General features: G+C 44.1%; 1 protein-coding gene across 1 annotated transcript in view; it reads right to left on the minus strand.

Annotated features, from left to right (window-relative positions):
• RPS6KC1 (ribosomal protein S6 kinase C1) overlaps positions 1 to 25,000 on the minus strand; it is a 204,936-nt gene that overhangs the window by 7,307 nt on the left and 172,629 nt on the right. The window contains exons 14-15 of the mRNA XM_075339143.1: positions 7,879 to 7,961; positions 134 to 229 (exon numbers count right to left, since the gene is read on the minus strand). Coding sequence (XP_075195258.1) covers positions 134 to 229; positions 7,879 to 7,961 — 179 coding nt within the window. The remainder of the gene's footprint in view (positions 1 to 133; positions 230 to 7,878; positions 7,962 to 25,000) is intronic.

Below are 25,000 nucleotides of genomic sequence, written 5' to 3' on the forward strand. Positions count from 1 at the left end.
GGAGTCAGACTTGTCCAACAATGCAGACGGCAATCCCAGTGACTCCGCTGTCCTTCTAGGTATACACACACCATACAGTCCCAGCCATAATCGTCTATGGATAACCCCCCCCTGGTGGTCCCAATTCCATTACCTGCTGGACAAGTGACCGGGCTTCTTTGGACACATATTCGGGCATGTTGAGGGACGTGTGGGTGCTGATTCCTGCTGGGTGGCAATCAATTATGGCCTGTAAAGGACAGAAAAAAATAAAGGACCAACTCAAACTTTGTTGTATACAGTTCTGTATCTATTTATCAATGTATCTCATATCTAAACAATATCTACAGTATTTATGAACAATTCTATGGACAAAAAAAACAGAGCAACTCAAAGAAAGTGAACGAAACAAAAACATCCCTTAATCTTACTAAGTATTACAACTAGATACAGGTAATATGGGGTCAGATCAGGAGACAATCGGCCACTGAATCACTTACACCTAGTTATTTTCCAGAAATGCAGCAGATGTGCGTCTGTATCATTGTCATGTAGGAAAAGTGCACGTCTACCAAGCGCATGGAGTGACGGCAGCATCTTCTCTTTCAATTGACAGTACATCTGTGAACTGTGATCACTGAATCTCATATGCAGTTTTCTAAACTAATTTTCGTAAATGTCTGGTGCCTACAGTGAACTATGGTGGTGGCCATGTCTGTATGTGGGGCTGTTTGAGCTGCTGGTGTGGAGGGCTACATGTCATTGATGGTATCATGAATTCACAGATGTCCTACTCTGTAGTGAAAGAGCAGATACTGTTATCATTCCGTGCTCTTGGTAGACGTGCACTTTTCCAACATCACAATGATCCAAGACACCCATGTCATTGGTGGTATCATGCATTCACAGATGTCCTACTCTGTAGTGAAAGAGCAGATACTGTTATCACTCTGTGCGCTTGGTAGACGTGCACTTTTCCAACATATCAATGATCCAAGACACCCATGTCATTGATGGTATCATGAATTCACAGATGTCCTGCTCTGTAGTGAAAGAGAAGATGCTATTATCATTCCGTGCTCTTGGTAGACGTGCACTTTTCCAACATCACAATGATCCAAGACACCCATGTCATTGGTGGTATCATGCATTCACAGATGTCCTACTCTGTAGTGAAAGAGCAGATACTGTTATCACTCTGTGCGCTTGGTAGACGTGCACTTTTCCAACATATCAATGATCCAAGACACCCATGTCATTGATGGTATCATGAATTCACAGATGTCCTGCTCTGTAGTGAAAGAGAAGATGCTATTATCATTCCGTGCTCTTGGTAGACGTGCACTTTTCCAACATCACAATGATCCAAGACACCCATGTCATTGGTGGTATCATGCATTCACAGATGTCCTACTCTGTAGTGAAAGAGCAGATACTGTTATCACTCTGTGCGCTTGGTAGACGTGCACTTTTCCAACATATCAATGATCCAAGACACCCATGTCATTGATGGTATCATGAATTCACAGATGTCCTGCTCTGTAGTGAAAGAGAAGATGCTATTATCATTCCGTGCTCTTGGTAGACGTGCACTTTTCCAACATCACAATGATCCAAGACACCCATGTCATTGGTGGTATCATGCATTCACAGATGTCCTACTCTGTAGTGAAAGAGCAGATACTGTTATCACTCTGTGCGCTTGGTAGACGTGCACTTTTCCAACATATCAATGATCCAAGACACCCATGTCATTGATGGTATCATGAATTCACAGATGTCCTGCTCTGTAGTGAAAGAGAAGATGCTATTATCATTCCGTGCTCTTGGTAGACGTGCACTTTTCCAACATCACAATGATCCAAGACACCCATGTCATTGGTGGTATCATGCATTCACAGATGTCCTACTCTGTAGTGAAAGAGCAGATACTGTTATCACTCTGTGCGCTTGGTAGACGTGCACTTTTCCAACATCACAATGATCCAAAACACCCATATCAATGGTGGTATCATGAATTCACAGATGTCCTGCTCTGTAGTGAAAGAGAAGATGTTGCCATAATTCTGTGCGCTTGGTAGACGTGCACTTTTCCAATATCACAATGGTATAAAACAAACATCTGCAGCAATTCTGAAGAACAAGAAGAAAGTGATTCCGGGGCAGAGTGTCTACTGATCTGACTCTAACCGAACACCTATGGGGAACTCTGAAGAGACAAGACATCCTCACTCTCCGTCCAGCATCCAGACTCTAAAAGATGCTCCTTCTTGAGGAATGGAAAAAGATAGATGTTACAAAATGTCGCCAACTTGGTTTTTCCTTCCCTAGAAGACTTGGTGCTGCCCTTACACATCTTGGAGGTCATACAAGATACTAGATATAATCATTTTTGATGTTGGGGTGTAATGATTTTTTTTTATCTAGAACAATACAGAGTCATCACCATAAGTGGTGGCACCATTGATATTGTTCCAAAAAATGAAGTATTTCTCCCAGAAAATTATTGCAATTTCAGATGTTTTGTTATACAGATGTCTATTTCCTTTGTTTTGAAACAACACACAAAACAAATGAGAAAAAAAAAAGACAAATTGGACATAATTACATACAAAATCCCCAAAATGAGGCAGACAAAATTGTTGGCACCTTTCCAAAATTGTGAGTAAAGACCTTTGTTTCACACATGTGATGCTCAATTGAACTAACCTGTGGCAAGTAACAGGTGTGGGCAATATGAAAATCACACCTGAAACCAGATAAGAGGGGAGAAGTTGACTCAATGTTTGCAATGTGTGTCTGTGTGGCACACTAAAGGGCACTTTACACGCTGCGATCTCGCTAGCGAGCGTACCCGCCTCCGTCGGTTGTGCGACACAGGCAAATCGCTGCCCGTGGCGCACAACATCGCTTACACCCGTCACATGGACTTACCTTCCCTGCGACGTCGCTCTGGCCGGCGAATCGCCTCCTTTCTAAGGGGACGGGTTGTGCGGCGTCACACGGCAGCCATCCAATAGAAGCGGAGGGGCGAAGAGGAGCGGCCGTAACATTCCGCCCACCTCCTTCCTTCCGCACTGCCGGTGGATGCAGGTAAGGAGATGTTCGTCGTTCCTGCGGTGTCACACATACCGATGTGTGGTGCCGCAGGAGCGACAAACAACATCGTACCTGCAGCAGCAATGATATTATGAAAAGGAGTAACGTGTCAACGATCAACGATTTTGGACGTTTTTGCGATCGTTGCTCCTTGGTGTCACACGCTGCGATGTCGCCAACGGCGCCGGATGTGCATCACTAACGTCGTGACCCCGACGATATATCGTTAGGGATATCGCAGCGTGTAAAGCACTCTTAAGCATGGCGAACGGAAAGAGAAGAAGAGAACTGTCTGAGGACTTGTTAGCCAAAATTGTTGAAAAATATCAACCATCTCAGGGTCAGGGTTTCAAGTCCATCTCCAGAGATCTTGATGTTCTTTTGTCCACGGTGCACAACATAATCAAGAAGTTTACAACCCATGCCACTGTAACCTCTGTGGATGTGGACGGCAGAGAAAAATTGCTGAAAGTTAGCAATACAGGATAGTATGGAGGGTGGATAAGCCCTCACAATCAAATTCCAAAGAAATTAAAGCTGTCTTGTAGGCTCAGGGGGGAATCATTGTCAGTGCAAAATATCCGTCGATACGGAGGAGATCGAGGAGGAGCCCACTGCTGACACAGAGACATAAAAAAGATAGACAGAAGTATGCCAAAATGTATGTAAGTAATCAAAATCCTTTTGGCAAAGTGTCTTCTGGACAGATAAGAAAAAGATAGAGCTGTTTGGTAAAGCACATCATTTCACTGTTTACCAAAAACGGAATGAGGCCGACAAAGAAAAGAACACAGTACCTACAGTCAGATATGGTGGAGGTCAGAGATGTTTGGGGGCTGTTTTGCTGCCTCAGGCACTGGGGGCCTCGACTGTGTGCAATGACTCATGAAATCTGAAGATTACCAAAGGATTGTGGGTGGCAATGTAGTGCCCCATGTCAGGAAGCTGGGTTTGTGTCCTAGGTCATGGGTCTTCCAGCAGGACATTGACCCCAAACATACTTCAAGAAGCTCCAGAAATGGATGGAAACAAAGAATTGGAGAGTTCTGAAGTGGCAGCAATGAGTCCGGATCTAAATCCCAGTGACACCTGTGGAGAGATCTTAAAGTTGCTATTGGGAGAAGAGAAGACGCCTTCAAATATCAGAGACCTGGAGACGTTTATAAAGAAGAGTCCAAGATTCCAGGTGAGAGGAGTAAGAAGCTTGTGGACGGGTATAGGAGGCGACTGATTGCAGGTATTTATTCCAAAGGGTAAAGGGCGTGCAACCAAATATTAAGTTGAGGGCGCCAACAATTTTGTCAGGCCCATTTTTGAGTTCTTGTGTGAAATTAATGTCCAATTTGCCTTTATTTCTTTGTTGTTTTGTGCCATTCCAATAAACACATATAACAAAACAAACATTTCCTGGAAGAATTTCAAGGGTGCCAACACTTTTGCCCATGACTGTATATATATATGTATTATTCCTGGATTATCCTCTTCTATTCTTATAAATATTCTATAATAAAAAAAAGAAATTATCTTGCGTTTTTTAGTTACAATTATTCCTCAGAAAAAGTGTCGAGGTTAAATCCGGATTCCCATAGAGATAGACGGTCCCTTGGTTTTCTCAGCTTTATCCGATGGTATGAATCCTGCGCTGCCCCCATCGCTGAGGTGTACGTCGTCCCCATTTTATCACCCCGGTACAAGTAAACGAAGGCAATGCCCGGCACGGACAGGTGAACACATACATGTACAGCATGGCAATGCCTGGCACAGACACGTGCACAAATACATGTACAGCACGGCAATGCCCGGCACAGACACATACACAAATACATCTATAGCCCGGCAATGACCGGTACGGACAGGTGAACACATACATGTACAGCACGGCAATGCCCGGCACAGACACGTGCACAAATACATGTACAGCACGGCAATGCCCGGCACAGACACGTGCACAAATACATGTACAGCACGGCAATGCCCGGCACAGACACGTGCACATATACATGTACAGCACAGCAATGCCCGACACAGACACATACACAAATACATCTATAGCCCGGCAATGACCGGTACGGACACACATACATCTACAGCACAGCAATGCCCGACACAGACATGTGCACACATACATGTACAGCCCGGCATGGACAGATGCACACATACATGTACAGCATGGCAATTCCCGACACGGACAGATGCACACATACATGTACAGCATGGCAATTCCCGTCACGGACAGATGCACACATACATGTACAGCATGGCAATTCCCGGCACGGATAGATGCACACATACATGTACAGCATGGCAATTCCCGTCACGGACAGATGCACACATACATGTACAGCATGGCAATTCCCGGCACGGACAGATGCACACATACATGTACAGCATGTCAATGCCTGATATGGACACGTGCACACATACATGTACAGCACGGCAATGTCCGTCAAGGAAAGGTGCACACATTCATGTACAGCACGGCAATGCCCAGCATGGACACATGTACACAATCAGCACGGCAATGCCCGGTACGGACACATTCACACATACATGTACAGCACAGAAATGCCTGGCACAGACACGTGCACACATACACGTAAAGCCCACACATGTAAAGCGTGGCAATGCCCGACACAGACACGTGCACACATACATGTACAGCATGGCAATGCCTGGCATGGACCCATGCACACATACATTGCACACATACATGTACAGCACGGCAATGCTTGGCACAGACATGTGAACCCATACATGTACAGCACGGCAATGCCCGGCACGGACACATGTACACATACAGCGCGGCAATGCCCAGTACGGACACATTCACACATACATGTACAGCACAGAAATGCCCGGCACGGATACGTGCACACATACATGTACAGCACTGCAATGCCCGGCACGGATACGTGCACACATACATGTACAGCACTGCAATGCCCGGCACGGATACGTGTATACATACATATATGGCCCAGCAACAGAAACTGTGCACAGAAATAGAAAACTGAAGTTGTAAGCATCATAAATCTGATAACCTTAGCTTTCATCTTCCGTCCCTATATAGGAGCGGAGACCCAGAATAGCAGGGAAGCTGCTGGTACAGCTGAATTCTGACAGTGTAACATAAGACACTTCCTATGCATTATTCTCCTGCTTCACCAGCATTATTATTTAACCGTGTGGTGCGGAGCTTTCCATAATGCTCAGTTATTGAATATCCCCCACGTTGCATCATGTCTTGCCCACAATGAGTTTGGAAGAGACTGATGCACAAGCTCCACCACTGATTAGCACTGACCATACAGTACCGGGGGTTTTATTTTTATTTTTAATGCAAACTGTGATCAGGCTGCTGGTGACAAACCTGTCATTTCTATACGAGCCTCTAAGCACAATGTATTGTGTATTCAAGCAATTATAATCATAACTTAAATCAAGTTTTTGTGTTTATCTTATCTTAATCCACCATTCACAATAGGTGATGTCACAGCTCACCCCCTCCTCCAGTAAAATGACTGATAGCAACTCAATATATAGTAGATAACACAGGATCCACCATTCACAATATGGGATGTCACAGCTCACCTCCTCCTGTATGATGACTGATAACTCCCCAATATACAGTATATAACACAGGATCCACCATTCACAATAGTTGATGTCACAGCTCACCTCCTCCTCCAAAATGATCGATGACACCTATAAGTATAGTAGATAACACAGGATCCACCATTCGCTATAGGTGATATCACAGCTCACCACCTCCTCCTGTAAAATGACTGATAACACCTATAAATATAATAAATAGCACAGGATCCACCAGTTACAATAGGTGATATCACAACTCACCTCTTCTTCCTGTACAATGACTGAAAACACCTCTACAAACAGTATATAACAGAGGATCCACCAGTCACAATAGGTGATATCACAGCTCACCTCCTCCTATACAATAACTGAAAACACCTCTACATACAGTATATAACACAGGATTCACCGTTTACAATGTGATATCACAGCTCACCTCCTCCTCCTGTAAAATGACTGATAACACCTATAAATATAATAAACAGTACAGGATCTACCAGTCACAATAGGTGATATCACAGCTCACCTCTTCCTCCTGTACAATGACTGAAAACACCTCTACAAACAGTATATAACAGAGGATCCACCAGTCACAATAGGTGATATCACAGCTCACCTCCTCCTATATAATGACTGAAAACACCTCTATATACAGTATATAACACAGGATTCACCATTTACAAGTGATGTCACAGCCAGCTCACCTGCTACCTCTCCCTTCACAATGACCTTTGCACATGCTCATTGGCTGTTTCCACACAAGACAGGGTCAGGGTCTGTACAAAGTGGCTAATGTGTTCTATGGAAACAACAGACAATATGACCTGTATTGGCCAGTGGGAGAATTACAAGATTTCTCTTTCATTTTATTTATGTATTTTTTATTTTGTAAATACTGATTGAGTTATAACAGGAAAAAAAAATTCTGGTAAAAAAAAAACCCAAAACAAGGATACTTTAAACAGTAGATCATATTTAATCAGTATGATAAAAGTAAGGATACACAGCAGCTTCCTTTTATTAAGTGCCAGCGGTGGACTGCGGTGGTAAAGCAGCGGCACAGCTGCAGTACTGCACAGATCCTACTGACAAAGGTGGCGCTGTTTCTGGAGGAAGCACCATGTTTTCTGCTGTCATACAAGCCCCAAAAAAGGGAGCTACAAACTGTATTTACTGTGTATAAAATCCTCCCAAACCCGGACCTACCTTCCTAGTGAGAAGCTCAAAGAGCAGCGTCCCGAGGCTCCACCAATCACAGGCCTCCGTCTCCTCTGTCATACCGCCAACCTCTGACAACAGGAATCGTATGAGGGAGAAAATGAGAAAAAAAAAAAAAATAGAATGCATCATCATTGTTTATATCAGGTTTTTATGTTTAATGTTTTTTTTTTTTTAAATGTTCTGATTATTTTTATATTACAGTTAAACAAAAAAAGATCTTGCAATTCTCACACTGGCCACTAGGCTTAATATTAGCCTCAGACGTCCTGCAACACGGATATTAGCAGCAATGGACTCACTCCTTTTCTATGTATGGAAGAGATATTTGATTGTGCTCTAATCTGGGCGAATGTCATCGTGAAGGGTGGGAGGGAAGGTGAGCTGTGATATCATACTGTGAATAGTGGATCCTGTGTTATCTTCTGTATAAAGAGGTGGTATCAGTCATTGTACAGGAGGAGGAGGTGAGCTGTGACATCATATATTGTGAATGGTGGATTATGTGGTATCTACTGTATATAGAGGTGTTATCAGTCATTGTACAGGAGGAGGAGGTGAGCTGTGAAATCACCTATTGTGAGTGGTGGATCCTGTGTTATCTACTGTATATAGAGGTGTTATCAGTCATTGTACAGGAGGAGGAGGTGAGCTGTGACATCACATATTGTGAATGGTAAAAAAAGAGAGAGGGCTACCTGAGGAAGGGGGAGGTTGTACCCCCGAAACGCGTAGTGGCATGTAAATAATAAATCTACATCCCAAATAACCTTATCACTACCTTTCTGAGCAGCGCAGCGAAACCGTGCATTTTTTTTTTTTTCCTTGCATATTGTGAATGGTGGATTATGTGGTATCTACTGTATATAGAGGTGTTATCAGTCATTGTACAAGAGGAGGAGGAGAAGGTGAGCCGTGACATCACCTACTGTGAATGGTGGATCCTGTGTTATCTACTGTATATAGAGGTGTTATCAGTCATTGCACAGGAGGTGGAGGTGAGCTGTGACATCACCTATTGTGAATGGCGGATCCTGTGTTATCTACTGTATATAGAGGTGTTAACAGTCATTGTACAGGAGGAGGAAGAGGTGAGCTGTGACATTACTGTGAATGGTGGCTCTTGTATTACTATATATAGAGGTGTTTTGGGCATTGTAGTACTGTCTGTGAGGTTAGTGAAAGTGCTGAAAAATCCAATGTATGTAAAGCGCTGTGGAATTAATAGCGCTATATAAATGAATAAAATTATTATTATTATCTTTTACAGAACAGGAAGTATGGGTCTACAATTAAACCTAGAAGCCAGGGTGAAAACTGCAGGATTTCTGATTTCTTTTTATTATAGCTATATTATATTTTATAATTGCAGAATATAACATCACTAGATTAAAAAGAAATCAAAAATCTTGCACTTTACTAGGTTTAATTGCGACCTGTTGGCTTAGAGGGTACTAAGACCCCCTATTTCAAATGAAGACATTCAGCAGTGGCAATCACAGCGGCGGTGCCAGATTACAAGACTGTGTAGATCAGGGGTCTCAAACTCGGCTGGGTGTATGGGCCGCACAGGAGAAAAATAATTTGGGGGGCCGCATTCTTTGCGGGACAAAGTGACTTTTTTTTTTTTGGTACCATATATATTTTTTTTTTACACACCTTTGGATCACTGATTTTCAACATTTTTCACTTGTTTATTATAACAAATGTGCACATTCTTTGGTTAAATATAAAAAAAAAAACAAAAAAAAAAAACATTTTGATGGTAAAAAAAAAAGTCATGTTTTATTTTGTTTTTTTACATTTTATTCCTTTCTTGTAACTAATAGTCTTAAAATTATCACTATATAGAAATTTTGGCCAACATCTTTTAGTAATGTTCCCCATCCTATAGTAATGACCCCAGCCTTGTCCCTATTCTATAGTAATGTCCCCATCCAATAGTATTATGCCCATCCTTGTAATGTCCCCATCTTTTAGTAATGTCCCAAGCCTTGTCCCCATCCTATAGACATGTGCCCACCTTGTCCCTATTCTATAGTAATGTGCCCACCTTGTCCCCATCCTATAGACATGTGCCCACCTTGTCCCTATTCTATAGTAATGTGCCCACCTTGTCCCCATCCTATAGACATGTGCCCACCTTGTCCCCATCTTTTAGTAATGTCCCAAGCCTTGTCCCCATCCTATAGACATGTGCCCACCTTGTCCCTATTCTATAGTAATGTCCTCATCCTGTAGTAATGGGTGGTGGGGGCAGTGGCGGCGGCCTGTGAAAGGGGGCGCTATAATTTACCGATCGCTCTCGGCTTCCACCCACGGACGCTGGAGTGAAGCTGAGGGAGCGGTCTCCAGCCCCAGATCCACAGTGATTGGAGAGACCGGCCTTGTGACCGATCTCTCCAATCAGAGCTGGGGGCGAGTGAAACTGAGGTCACCCAGCTCCAGCCAATGATCGGTGCTACAGCTGCACTGATCAGGGCTGGATTTCAATATTACAGCCATTTTCCCCGTAGGTCCGGGGAGGAGACACCACCCCTCCTGAGGTTCCCTCCTCCCCGAGTCTAAGGTATATTTGCTATTGGCAATGCAAACAGCGATCGCAGCCACCGAGTCTGCGATTTCGCCATGACGTACTGGGTATGTCATAGGTCCTTAAGTACCAGGGAGCCATGACGTACCCAGTACGTCATAGGTCGCTAAGGGGTTAATGTGCCGTCCATCAAATACACAAAAAATAAAAAAACACCATTCTTCTCACCTGTCCCGCGTTCCCTCGGCTCCTCACCTCTGCTTCTCGCTGTCTGCAGGCCGTGCCCCGGTGACTGCCCCTGGCAGCGATTTATGTCAGATGAATGTTTTGCCGGCGCTGCGCGCGCACAGTCCTTGCCTCAGAGCGCAGCGCCGGCAAAACACTCATCTAACAAAGTGCAGACAGTGGCTGCGGCCCCTGCACCGGCCGCAATAGTGAACAGGGGCATGGGCCTGGGGGTCGCACGAAGCAGCCTGACGGGCCGCATGCGGCCCGCGGGCCGCGTGTTTGAGACCCCTGGTGTAGATCATCACCACCCGGATATCCCTTATCATGCTCTGGCGGATGAGCGGGCAGCTGATGCCGGAGGGACTGGGTCATATCTTGGGGGGGGGGGGGGGGGGGGGGAGCCCTTCTTTTTTATGAAAAAAAAAAAAAATTGTGGTTGTCCGCACGCGTAGGAAGTACACTTTCATCTGTCACGTTAGCCCATTTTTTTGTGGCTCTTCAGCTTTCAAAAATAAATAAATAAAATAAAAAAATGTTCTGGAAAAGTTGGAAAGTTTTCAAAACTTTAAATAAATAAATAAATAAAAATAAAATAAAAAAAAAAGCAAAAACCTGAAACTCAAAAGTTTTTCTCAAAAGTTTCACATGTATGTTTGTCTATTAATGTTTCACAAGCCCTGAACCTTTTATCAAGGGCAGATCTCGTAGCAATGACCGGAGATTTTACATATAAGAGTCGCAGGAAGTCTCCATGACACGATGCCTGGACTGCAGTTTTCTTACAGAAGTTTTTTTTTTTTTACTTTTATATAGTTTCATTAGTGAACAGTTTTACTGCTTTCTAATATGTTGCATTTTTCAATATATTATCTGGCTGTTAGTGAATGGAAACAGAAGTGTTCTCGATCAGAGGAAGGAGACCAACTCTAGCGCCACCTATTGGAAGTAGCAATCCTAAAAGTCAAAAGTGGCCCTTTAACGAGCCTTTTCATATGACCTAGGATGACAATTTGCAAACACGGTGTTTCGGGATGATTGTCCCTCGTCAGATCTCATACTCTGCACTGACGAGGAACAATCATCCCAAAACACCATGTCTGTAAATTGAGGTTCTGATCTGGCATAAATCCTAGGTCATATGAAAAGGCTCGTTAAAGGGAACCTGTCACCAGTTTTGGGGCCTATAAGCTGCAGCCACCACCACCGGGCTCTTATATACAGCATTTTAATAAGCTGTATATAAGAGCCCAGGACTAAACCTATAGTTACCTAAACAGTCGCTGCGGTGAAGTTGGGTCATATGGACTTTTTCGTTTTCCGGTGCAGACGCCTCCTCTTACGGCCATCTTCGTCCTCTTTCTGAAGCCTGGGTGCATGACGTGTCCTACAGCATACACACTCGCTGGTCCCGCGCAGGCGCACTACAATACTTTCATCTGCCCTAGTCAGGGCAGATCAAAGTGTGCCTGCTCAGGACCTGAATGCCGGCCAGTGTGGATGATGTCAAACATGTCAAGCACCCAGACTTCAGAAGAAGGATGACAAAGATGGCCGATAGAGGAAGCGCCGGAACCGGAGAACAAAGACGCCCATATGACCCAACTCCACCGCAGCGACCATTTAGGTAACTATCATAAAGTGATTTTTACGTTATACACAGCGGCCTGGGCTCGTATATACAGTATGTTAGAATACTGTATATAAGAGCCCACTGGTGGTGGCCGCAGCTTATAGGCCCCAAAACGGGTGATAGGTTCCCTTTAAAGAGCCACTTTTGACTTTTAGGATTGCAACTTCCAATAGATGGCGCTAGAGTTCTTCTTCTTCCTCCCTGAAGGGACAGTTTGAATATATCACAGAGGAGCATTGCATCTATAAGTCTCCTCACCACTGACAGCCAGATTGGTTTGTCAGTCTCCACAAGGATATTTTTAAAAGATTTTTTTTAGGAGGGTGGTGGTAGGGTGCTATGGCGTCTTTCCTGCCTTCTCCCCACTCCCAGCATCTGGCTGTAAGACAACTGGCTGCAGCAGGAGCCTCTCCCCTGTGCAGTTAGCCAATATTGTTAAAACGGTTGTCCACTACTTTTACACTGATAGTCTATTTTTAGGACAGGTCGTCAATGTCTGATCGACACCCCACACCCTCAACCATCAGCTGTTCTCGGTGGTGCCGCCGCCGGCAGCAGCAGCAGGTGGCTGAAAATGCTCAGTACCAGAGATGCCCCATGTCCTGATAATGGCCGCAACCGAGTACTGCACATCCGCCTCCCAATGAAATCAATAGGAGGTGGATATGTAGTACACGGTAGTGGCCGCTATCAGTTGACGGAGCAGCTCCGGTAGCAGCACAGAAAGCAACAGATCGGCGGGACTCCAGGGTGTCAGACCCCGGCTGATCAGATATTGATGACCTATCCTAAGGATAAACCATCAATGTAAAAGTAGTGGACAACCGTTTTAACAATATTGGTTAACTGCATAGGGGAGAGGCTCCTGCTGCAGCCAGTTGTCTTACAGCCAGATGCCGAAAAGGGTTTTTTTCGGAGCACACCACTATACTCAAAAATGTACTGGGATGCACCCTGATGCAGTGTATAAGACACGTGTAGCAAAGGAGGAGAACAAGACACCGAATATGAACCAGGGCCAGATGCCGGGAGTGGGGAGAAGGATAGGATAGGCCATCAAAGTAAAAGTAGTGGCCAACCTCTTTAAGACCACCCCCTTGGCTATGCACTACCCCTTCAGTCTTTCACAAGGAAGAAAATTAACAATAATTTGTGTTCTCAGCAAGATTTCTATAAAACTATATACCTGTGGAAAATCCTGCAGACTGAAAGGGGACAAGGTCATCACCTGATTACTTCTACTACTCATTTTTACTTTTACTGTTCTTTTAAAGGGGCTTAATTTGAGAGCAGAATAATACAGAGATAAAGATCCGATTCCATTGGTGTGTCATTTACTGGGCTTCTTGTTGTTGTTTTGATAAAAATCACTGTTTTATAAGCAAGAGATTATCATTATTAAACTGCCAGGAAGTTCAACCAGGTCCTTATCCCAGAGTGAAAAGAAAGTAGCCAATCAGCGGTGTGGGCGGGGTTATACAGAGGTCAGTGTTCAGAGAACTGGTAGATCTGCAGCAAAGAAAATAGGGATTTTATCAAAACTACAGCAAGCAGCTCAGTAAGTGACACATCGCTGGAATCAGGATCTCTGTCTCTATATTATGCTGCTCTCAGATGAGGTAGAAAAAAACTGGTGGCAGATTCCCTTTAAGTGATGATCTTATTAGTGGGAAATCCCCTCCATTATAACGAGACGTCACGTTTTTACACTTTGATGGAAAATGGTCACTTATTTATAGATCAGGTCAAATCCCCCCCCCCCCCCCCCCCGGCTCACATGGAACTTTCTCAACTTTTCTAACTGTTGTGTAAAGTGCATACTTCTGGAATTTTTTACTTTTTTTTTTTGTTTTTTCGACAGGACGCCAAAATACGGAGTGCATGTGGCCAGCAGATAAAAGAAGTATTGCAATCATTAGAAAGTGGAGGGCAGATGGATGATGTTTTGGAAAGAAATGTGAGATAAGAGGTCCCAGGGGGGTGACGCGGAGCAAAGGCTTGTTTGAACAGAGGTGAATCATTTTCATCCTAAATTACTGATAAACTTTCCTCCTAAAACAAAAAAAAAACAAAAAAAAAAACCCCGGAAACATCAAACCGCTAATAATCTCTCATCTATTTATTTACCAAACATGGTTGGCATGACTGTGCCCGGCGCGGTGTCACATTTGTGACTTTTTCATGTGTAAGGCGCCATTCGCTGGCATCCATACAAAGCCCTTCTTGTCACCAATTTTTTACGGACGGTGAATGATTTATAAGTTCTTGTTTCCCTCGTGGCGTTTGGGAACAAATAAAATTAAAATTTGAAGTTATCGTGGTTGGGCAGAATGATTTGGGTTGGATATTCATCAAAGTCAGTCTCCGGCAGGACTTTAAAGTGCCGGGAAAAGTGTTGGGTTACGCGAGAGGCTCCGGATTTCAGGATGAGCCTCGCCACCAACCCACCGGAGGATAGCACGGGACTTCAATGAGGAGGAATGGAGAGGACCAACTTCTGCTGACAACTCCGACGTCTGACGCTCGTATTAGAAAGTCAGAGGGAAAACACACAAAAAAAGGCTCTTTAGACGAGAAAAAGGGAAGGGGGGGAAATGTTGGTGACGGAGTGCCACCTGCTGGGCAGCTCGGGGAGAAGCCTGTCAGCAAGGAGGACACACGGCCTCCAACTGAGATACAGACGGACTGATAAACACACATCAATAAGAGAGACTGATCCATAGAGAGATACAGAAGAAAAGATAAACATGTGCGATAGAGAGAGAGAAACAAGGATGGATGGAGAGAGAGATCGAAAAAGATAGTTATGAGATGTAATTAGACATGAGACAATGGAATGGATATGAATTACCGTAAATAAAAAAAGGAAAGATATACAGAAGTAGAAAGAACAGAAGCATACAAAAAATTAGAGCTATATACAAATAAAAGAAATAAACAAAGAAAGAAAAAAAGAAAGAAGGAAAGTAAGAAGGAAAGTGAAAGAGAAAGAAAGAGAAAGAAAGAGAAAGGAAGAGAAAGAAAGAGAAAGAAAGAAAGAACAAAAAAGAAAGAACAAAAAAGAAAAAAAAAAGAGAAACAAAGGAGAGAGAAAGAGAAAGAGAAAAAAAGATAGAAGAAAAGAAATGAAAGAAAAAGAGAAAGAAGGAGAAAGAAAGAGAAAGAAAGAGAAAGAAAGAGAAAGAAAGAGAAAGAAAGAGAAAAAGAGAAAGAAAGAGAAAAAGAGAAAAAAGAGAAAGAAAGGAGAGAAAGAAAGAAAGAAAAGAAAGAAAAAGGAAGAGAAAGAAAAAAAAGAAAGAAGAAAAGAAAGAAAGAAAAGAAATGAAAGGCAAAGAGAAAGAAAGAAAAAAGAAGAAAAGAAAGAAAGAAAAGAAATGAAAGACAAAGAGAAAGAAAGAAAAAAAGAGAAAGAAAGAGTAAGAGAAATAGAAAAAGAAAGAAAAAGAGAAAAAAGAAAAACGAAAGAAAGAATAAGAGAAAAATGGAAGAATAAAACAGAATGAAAAGAAAGAAAGAAAGGAAAAAAAAGATACAAGACAAACAAAGATAAATATAAAACAGATGTTTGATAGATATCACAGAGATAGGTCGAGATAGATAGATAATGGATAGATAGATAATGGATAGATAGATAATGGATAGATAGATAATATGAGATAGATATCACAGAGATAGATAGATAGCTAGATAGAGGGATAGATAGAAAATGGATAGATAGATAGATAAATAGATGGATAGATAGAGGGATAGATGGAGGGATAGATAGATAGATAGATAGATAGATAGAGGGATAGATGGATAGATAGATAGATAGAGGGATAGATAGAGGGATAGATAGATAGATAGATAGATAGATAGAGGGATAGATGGATAGATAGATAGATAGAGGGATAGATAGATAATATGAGATAGATATCACAGAGATAGATAGAGATAGATAGATAGAAAGGACAGATGGTTGAAACAACAGATAGAAAGATGAATGTTAGGTAGAGAGGAAGCATGAAATCAATATCTTTCATTGCCAGTGGATCGGGAATTAGTAAAGAAAGACAGAAGGATAGAATAGATACAGTGAGGAAAATAAGTATTTGATACGCTGCTGATTTTCTAAGTTTTCCCACTTACAAAGAATGGAGAGGTCTGTAATTTGTATCATAGGTAACGTCAACTGTGACAGACAATAAAAAGAAATCCAGACAATCTCATTGTAGGATTATTATATAATTAATTTGCATTGCATGAAATAAGTATTTGCTCATGTACCAACCAGCAAGAATTCTGACTGTCACAGATGTGTTATTTTTTCTCCTACTCTGCCCTCATTACCTGTATTAATTGCCCCTGTTTGAACTCGTTACCTGTATAAAAGACACCGGTCCACACAATCAATCACACTCCAACCTCTACACCATGGCCAAGACCAAAGAGCTGTCTAAGGACACAAGGGAAAAATTGTAGACCAGCACAAGGCTGGGATGGGCTACAGGGCAATAGGCAAGCAGCTTGGTGGGAAGGCAACAACTGTTGACGCAATTATTAGAAAATGGAAGAAACACAAGATGACTGTCAATCTTACTTAGTCTGTGGTGCTGTGCAAGATCTCGCCTCGTGGGGTAAGGATGATTCGGAGAAAGGTCAGAAACCAGCCCAGAACTACACAGGAGGACCTGGTCCATGACCTGAAGACAGCTGGGACTACAGTCTCAAAGATTACCATTAGTAACACAGTATGCCGTCATGGATTAAAAGAGCTGTAGAGCACGCAATGTGCCTTTGATCACGCCAGTACATGTCTAGGCTTGTTTGACATTTGCCATCTGTATGATCCAGAGGAAGCAAGAGAGAAGGTCATGTGGTCAATGGAGACCAAAATAAAACTTTTTGGTATCAAGTCCACTCATCGTGTTTGGAGGAAGTAGAAAGATGAGTACAACCAGTGTCGGACTGGCTACCGGAGAAACTGCCAGTAATAGCAGTCCTGGCTGCGGTTACCTGCATAGAACTCCGGAGCTCTCACTTGAGCTCCGGGGTAAAGCCTGGACTGAACTGCGAGCGCTGACTGATTCCCCGGCGATTGCAGTTCAGTTTATGACAGCGGCGGACAGGCCGGAATGAACTACGGAGCTCAGGTGACAGCTCCAGAGTTCAATGCAGGTAACCGAGGTGAGGACTGGTATTACTGGCGGTTTCTCCTGTAGCCAGTCCGACTCTGAGTACAACACCAAGAACATCGTCCCAACTGTGAAGCATGGGGGCAAAAACATCATACTTTGGGGGTGCTTTTCTGCAAAGGAGACAGGATGATTGCACCGTATTGAAGGGAGGATGAATGGGGGTCATGTATTGCGAGATTTTGTCCAACAACCTCCTTTCCTCAGTAAGAGCATTGAAGATGGGTCGTGGCTGGGTCTTCCAGCATGACAATGACCTAAAACACACAGCCATGGTAACGAAGGAAGGGCTCCGTAAGAAACATTTCAATGTCTTGGAGTGGCCAAGCCAGTCTCCAGACCTGAACCCAATAGAAAATCTTTGGAGGAGCTGAAACTCAATGTTGCCCAGTGACAGCCCCGAAACCTGGAAGACCTGGAGAAGATCTGTGTAATACTTTTGTATGAACTGAGGATTTCGCTAGCGTTAGGGCAATGACAAGCAGAGACAGGGTCTTCGTGCAAACAAGTTTTAAAATATGCAACCAATAAATATGTACACAGAAAAGAACATAAACACGGTATATACCTGCCAGGCTCGGATCAAGGGGAACTCCTGGGACCGCGCACCGGACTCCCCCAGGGAGGCCACCAGGAGCGAACCCCTATACAGGGGCTGTCTGGCGATCACCCCAGAAGGCCTAAATGCGCAGCAGCCGGGACACGAAAGGGCAACAGGTTATAGTCCAAAAATGTCCGTAGGTGATGTGGAACGTGAGTCCTAGAGCGGATATGAACCGGAAGGGACCGGGCAGAAGCGCCGACCAGTGACTGCAGACGGAGTCCGGGACCAGCGAAGGCACAGCTTGATGAGACCAGGTGGAGTCCAGAGCCGGTATCGGGTATTTTCAACAGGATCCAAATACGATCAGGAACCAAGAGCAGCAGGGCAGGAGTAGACAGGAAGCAGTATACTCAAGCAACTAGACTAAGCTTAGGGGCGGGCTTTTAAACAGATGAACAGGAAGTAGGGCAACAGAACAGAAAACTCCATGTTAACAAAGGGCAAGATCCTTCAAAAGCAAACTGGAAATCCCGGAACACTGACAATCTGTATAGAGAAGTCACCAAAACCCCTGCTGCAGTGTGTGCAAACCTGGTCAAGATCTACCAGAAACATCCGACCTCTGTAACTGCGAACAACGGTTTCTACCAAATATTAAAGTTCTGTTTTTTATTGTATCAAATACTTATTTCATGCAATAAAATGCTTATTAATTATATAAAAATCATACAATGTGATTCTCTAGATTTTTTTATTCCGTCTGTAACAGTTGAAGTTGCCTACAATAAAAATTACAGATCTCTCCAAACTTTGTAGATGAAGCATGAGGGAAACCGGGTATCACGCCGCGCTTATCACCATTCAAGACCGAATAAATTATTCCATGTCTTTATTGAGATAGCTAAGTACAGGTTAACGCGTTTCAGAGGACGCAGCCCCCTTCCTCAGGACGTATAACAGTGTCAAGGATTCTTGTCATTGCTATCTGTCCTGAGGAAGGGAGCTGCATCCTCCGAAACATGTTAACCTGTACTTGGCTATCTCAATAAAGACATGGAACAATGTATTTGGTCTTGGATGGTGATGAGTGCGGCGTGACACCTGATTTCCTTCATCTTTCTGGATACTTCAGGGCTGCAGCTATTTCACCTTGATACTGCACGATTTTAGGAGTTTTGACTAGCACAACCCCTATAGGTCAGTTTACCTAATTTTATAATTTGGTCTTTAATCTGGTAAGACCCTATTGCGCTACTGGTCCACAGCTTCTATATTCCCAAACTTTGTAGGTGGGAAGACTTGCAAGCAGAGGATCAATTATTTATTTTCCCCTCTGTAGATAGATATGATCGTATATTCTATATATTTGCATTTCTCTTGGCGCTTGCAGAGGCTGCTGTATGCTTTGTGTATTATGCAGTCACAGCAGCTTGCACCTGTTCACACTTGCTTTATTCTGTTTGCAGGTGCTGGGCAGTTTTTGTTATATACTATTGCCTCCAGATCTGACTGCACACTCCTCCATTCAGCCGAAATGCTGATTCAGATATCTGCTTTTTTCTCATGTGCGATAAAATCGGTCTCGAGTTTCATCAGCGATTTTATTCAGAGTTTCATCAGAGTTTGGTTTGAGTTTTATCGATTTTCTTCAATGATTAATGAAAGAAAAAAAAAAAAAACCTTCAAAGTATTTTTCTACCTTCTATCTAGCAGGAGGTACAAATGGACTGCACTAGGATGGCAGCCAAGAGTTGCCTGCGTTTTTTTTCTTTCTTTTTGCTTGTTTTTGAACTGCCACTTTTCATTTGACACTCAGATAAACATGTCTCTGCGACAAAAAGAAAAAAAAAAAAAAAAAAAGAAAAAAATCGGACCTGTGAACAGTTCCATAAACTATACTAAGTATGAGTTCTATCCGTGAAAAGCTCATGTGAAAAATGGATGTGTGACCGGCTGTTATTAATTGGTGCTGGATCCTACCTGCCCTTTGCATTTGTAGGTTTTAGCCCAGGAGAGGCATGTCTGATAAATATTAGGTTTAGTGTCCAATCAGAGAAAGATACGCCTTGTCATGGCTGGTGGGCTCTCATGAACTGGCCAATTTGTGCAGTAAGCGCCTTCATTTTATACGAACATTGTATACAGCAGTAATGTGATCCATATCTTATGTTCAATGTTTGCACATTTTAGTGCTTAGAGAGGAGACTGTATTGTTTAGTTTGTAGATATGAGAGCAATAATATGTAATAGATGGATAGATAGAGGGAGAGGTAGGCCGAGGGACAGGTAGGCCGAGGGACAGGTAGGCCGAGGGACAGGTAGGCCGAGGGACAGGTAGGCCGAGGGACAGGTAGGCCGAGGGACAGGTAGGCCGAGGGACAGGTAGGCCGAGGGACAGGTAGGCCGAGGGACAGGTAGGCCGAGGGACAGGTAGGCCGAGGGACAGGTAGGCCGAGGGACAGGTAGGCCGAGGGACAGGTAGGCCGAGGGACAGGTAGGCCGAGGGACAGGTAGGCCGAGGGACAGGTAGGCCGAGGGACAGGTAGGCCGAGGGACAGGTAGGCCGAGGGACAGGTAGACAGAGGGACAGGTAGACAGAGGGACAGGTAGACAGAGGGACAGGTAGACAGAGGGACAGGTAGACAGAGGGACAGGTAGACAGAGGGACAGGTAGACAGAGGGACAGGTAGACAGAGGGACAGGTAGACAGAGGGACAGATAGACAGAGGGACAGATAGACAGAGGGACAGATAGACAGAGGGACAGATAGACAGAGAGAGGGATAGATAGATAGATAGATAGATAGATAGATAGATAGATGGATAGAGGGATAGAGAAATGGATAGATGGAGGAATACATACATGCACACCTTTCTATAGGAGACAGCTGAGTGATGAATGTTTGGCAGTCTCCAAGTGAATGAATGGAGTGGAGGTGAGCATGTCCCGTCACCGCTCTGTAGGAACCCATACTCGGATGGGAACAGCGCTGTTAAAGTTGTTTTCTTGGACTCCTTAGGATAGGACATTGTTAAATAGGTGTCCACCGACACTGATCTCCAATACAAGAGAAGGGGGAGAGCATCAGTACCCCTTGGGGCTACATTAATGGGCGTTTCGTAGGTTAAAGGGAGCCTGTTGCCAGGTTTTTTTCCCTTATGAGTTGGGGCCACCATTCAAGAACAGTGTATATAAGAGCCCAGGATGGGCTGTATAACATAAAAAAACACCTTTATAATAGTCACCTAGGGGGGTGGTCCCACCTGATGGGTGTCGCTGGTCCGGCGCCTTGTCTCGTGCTTCCATCATCGCCCTCCTTCGTGTGGATGTCGCGTCCTTCGTCATCCACAAAGAGGCCTCCACTGTGCTCCTGTGCACTTTTCTCTACACTGAGGACAGAGCAAAGTACTGTAATGCACAGGTGTGAGAAAAGGTCAAAAAGTGCCCGCGTATGCGCACTACAATGCTTTGATCTGCTCTCGGCCGGGCAGATCAAAGTGCGCCTGCACAGGAGTGCAATGGAAGCCACTATGTGAATGAGGCAGGACGTGTCATACACATGGGGCTGGACAGGAGGATGGCGACTGCATAAAATGGAATAGGTGCCGGACCAGGAGCAGCGTCACCTATCAGACCGGACCGACCCCTAGGTGAGAATTATAAAGGTGTTTTTACGTTATACAGAACGGCCTGGGTTCTTATATACAGTATTCTGGAATGCTGTATATAAGAGCTCACTGGTGGTGGCTGCAGCTTATAGGCGAAAAACCTGGTGACAGGTTCTCTTTAAGGACCTGTATTTCTGCATGCACTGATTGGCTGTCTAGTAGCGCCTTTCTATGGCATAGCCCAGTATTACATGTCCTGTCCTGCTCCAGGATGAGCGGTTCGTTTGGACACCAGGTGAGGGCGGCCCTGTAATAATATCTGGTGCGCTGCGCACTCTACAGGATCCTGAAGAAGCTCCTGTTAGCTACGTAGGGAAAGATTTACAGCGGCTGGTGGCTCCTCCTCAAGGATTTGCTTTATTACAGCGGCTGGTGGTTCCTCCTCAAGGATTTGCTTTATTACAGTGGCTGGCGGCCCCTCCTCAAGGATTTGCTTTTCTACAACGTCTGGTGGCTCCTCCTCAAGGATTTGCTTTATTACAGGGGCTGGCGGCCCCTCCTCAAGGATTTGCTTTATTACAGCGGCTGGCGGCCCCTCCTCAAGGATTTGCTTTATTACAGCATCCTGTGGCTCCTCCTCAAGGATTTGCTTTATTACAGCGGCTGGCGGCCCCTCCTCAAGGATTTGCTTTATTACAGCCGCTGGCGGCCCCTCCTAATGGATTTGCTTTATTACAGCGGCTGGTGGCTCCTCCTCAAGGATTTGCTTTATTACAGCGGCTGGTGGTTCCTCCTCAAGGATTTGCTTTATTACAGGGGCTGGCGGCCCCTCCTCAAGGATTTGCTTTATTACAGCGGCTGGTGGCTCCTCCTCAAGGATTTGCTTTATTACAGCGGCTGGCGGCTCCTCCTCGAGGATTTGCTTTATTACAGTGGCTGCTGGCTCCTCCTCAAGGATTTTCTTTATTACAATGGCTGGTGGCTCCTCCTCAAGGATTTTCTTTATTACAATGGCTGGTGGCTCCTCCTCAAGGATTTTCTTTATTTTGATTACTGGTGTATAACTCCAAGAGTCAAATGCAAGAAAAAAGAAACTGTACTCGGACCAATGTTAATCAATGAGGCAGTGCTAAAAAAAAAATAAATTGCATTGCTATATTCAACCTGAAGAAAAAAAAATGCAGCATGCATAAAATCGAATGATACTTGTCAATGCAAGACTATGGGTGCCAGAACTTAAAGAAAAAAAAAAAAAAACAGACGCCACACGGACCAACACAGAACGCTGTAAATGGTCCTATAAATGACTGTAGAATAATTGCTGCTGAGATAAAAAAAGGCATGAGATACGGATGGTAGTCTAGTAAATAATTACACACTTGCATCATGTACGGAATGACACACACGGCACTCGTGCACCTTTTCCGGATGAAAATCGGACCGATATTTTATACACTAGTGGGAGAGAACCCTTGTGCTTATTTTTCATCTTATTTTTCATTCTTATTTTGGGTCCAATTATTAAAATTTCCATATAGAGTTCTGATTTCAAGGTTCAATTGTCATCCTGAAATGATAAATATTGTAACCTGCGGCACAATGTATAGATAAAGGGAATCCTCGTCCTGGATCTCCCACCGCTGCACTGATATAAATGGAAGAATAAGTAGAAAGGATGCTGGGAGAACAGCTACAACATGACAGATGGAAAGTCACTGGTATAGACTGGTAGATCTCCTCTGCAAGGACAAGCCCCTGTGGGCGTACGGCCATCTGGCCCCTCTGTCATCCTTCCTCCAGAGCAAAGAGGGTAACGTATATGATCTAGACAGAGTACATAGCAAAGCCACATGTAAGATGGCAGAATATAGCAGAAAAGCAGATCTGGTAAACAATTACCAGGAACGGACCATTTGCAAAAGCTTAAAAGATTCTGTCAGCGCAAAACGACTGTGCAAACCAAGCTCAGGAGCTCAGCGCACTGTTATCATGGCCGAATAGGTGAGTGCATCTAACCACCTACATATTTTCCATCTGTCTCTGCTCCCTTCCACCCATCTTCCCTGATTGACAGCTGCTGCTTTTCAGAGCCCCTTAAAAAGGGAAACAATCTCCAGAAAATGACCCATTGTTCAAATCAGCAAAACTCAAAGATCTATGTACAAAAGGCCTTTTCCTCTCAAATATTGATCACAAATTTGTCTAAATCTGTGTTAGTGATCACTTCTCCTCTGCGGAGATAATCCATCCACCTCACAGGTGTGGTATATCAAGATGCTGATTACACTGATTATTGCACAGGTGTGCCTTAGGCTGGCCACAATAAAAGGCCACTCTAATATGTGCAGATCTATCCCACAGCACAATGCCACAGATGTTACAAGTTTTGAGAGCGTGTAATCAACATGCTGACTGCAGGAATGTCCACCAGAGCTGTTCCAATGAATTTCTCCACCATAAATCGTCTCCAAAGATGCTTCAGAGAATTTGGCAGAACATCCAACTGGTCTCACACCCACAGACCATGTGTAACCACAGCAGCCCAGGACCTCCACATCCAGCATCTTCACCTCCAGAATAGTCTGAGACCGGCCACCCGGACATCGGCAGCAACAATCGGTGCAAAACCAAAGAATTTCTGCAAAACTGTCAGATACCATGTCAGGGAAAGCTCATCTGCTGCTCGTCCTCCTCATCAGGGGTCTCCTCCTGACTGCAGAGCGTCATCGTAACTAACTTGAGTGGGCAAATGCTCACATTCAATGGCATCTGGCATGTTGGAGAGGTGTTCATGTCACGGATGAATTCCAGTTTTTACTGTACCAGGCAAATGGCAGACTGGCAAATGATGGTCACACCAAATAATGACTGATTTTCTGCCCTCCCCGGAACCCCAAATACTGTAAACCTGCACATTTAGAGTGGTCTTAATTGTGGCCAGCAACCAGGTAATCAGCATCTTGATTTGGAACACCTGTGAGGTGGATGGATTATCGCGGTGGCAGTAGTGATGAGCGAGCACAACCATGCTCGGGTGCGCAGTACTCCAAGCTAGTGATGAAGGAGCACTACCATGTTCAAGTGCTCGGTACTAGTAACTAGTGATGAGCGGGCACTATTCTGCTCGGGTGCTCAGTACTCTTAATTAGTGATGAGCAAGCACTACCATGCATCCATTAAATACGACAACCCCAGCACTTTACCCGACTCTTCCCGATTGCTTCAATGCAGTAGCAGTCGGGGTAATTAAGGGGTTAATGGCAGCCCACAGCTGCCACTAAGCCCTAGATTAGTAATGGGAGACATCTAACTACTGATGAAGGAGCACTACCATGCTTGAGTGCTCAGTACTCGTAACTAGTGATGAGCGGGCACTATCATGCTCGGTACTGG

Source organism: Anomaloglossus baeobatrachus, chromosome 3, assembly GCF_048569485.1.
Source record: "Anomaloglossus baeobatrachus isolate aAnoBae1 chromosome 3, aAnoBae1.hap1, whole genome shotgun sequence".
Taxonomy (NCBI): Eukaryota; Metazoa; Chordata; class Amphibia; order Anura; family Aromobatidae; genus Anomaloglossus; species Anomaloglossus baeobatrachus.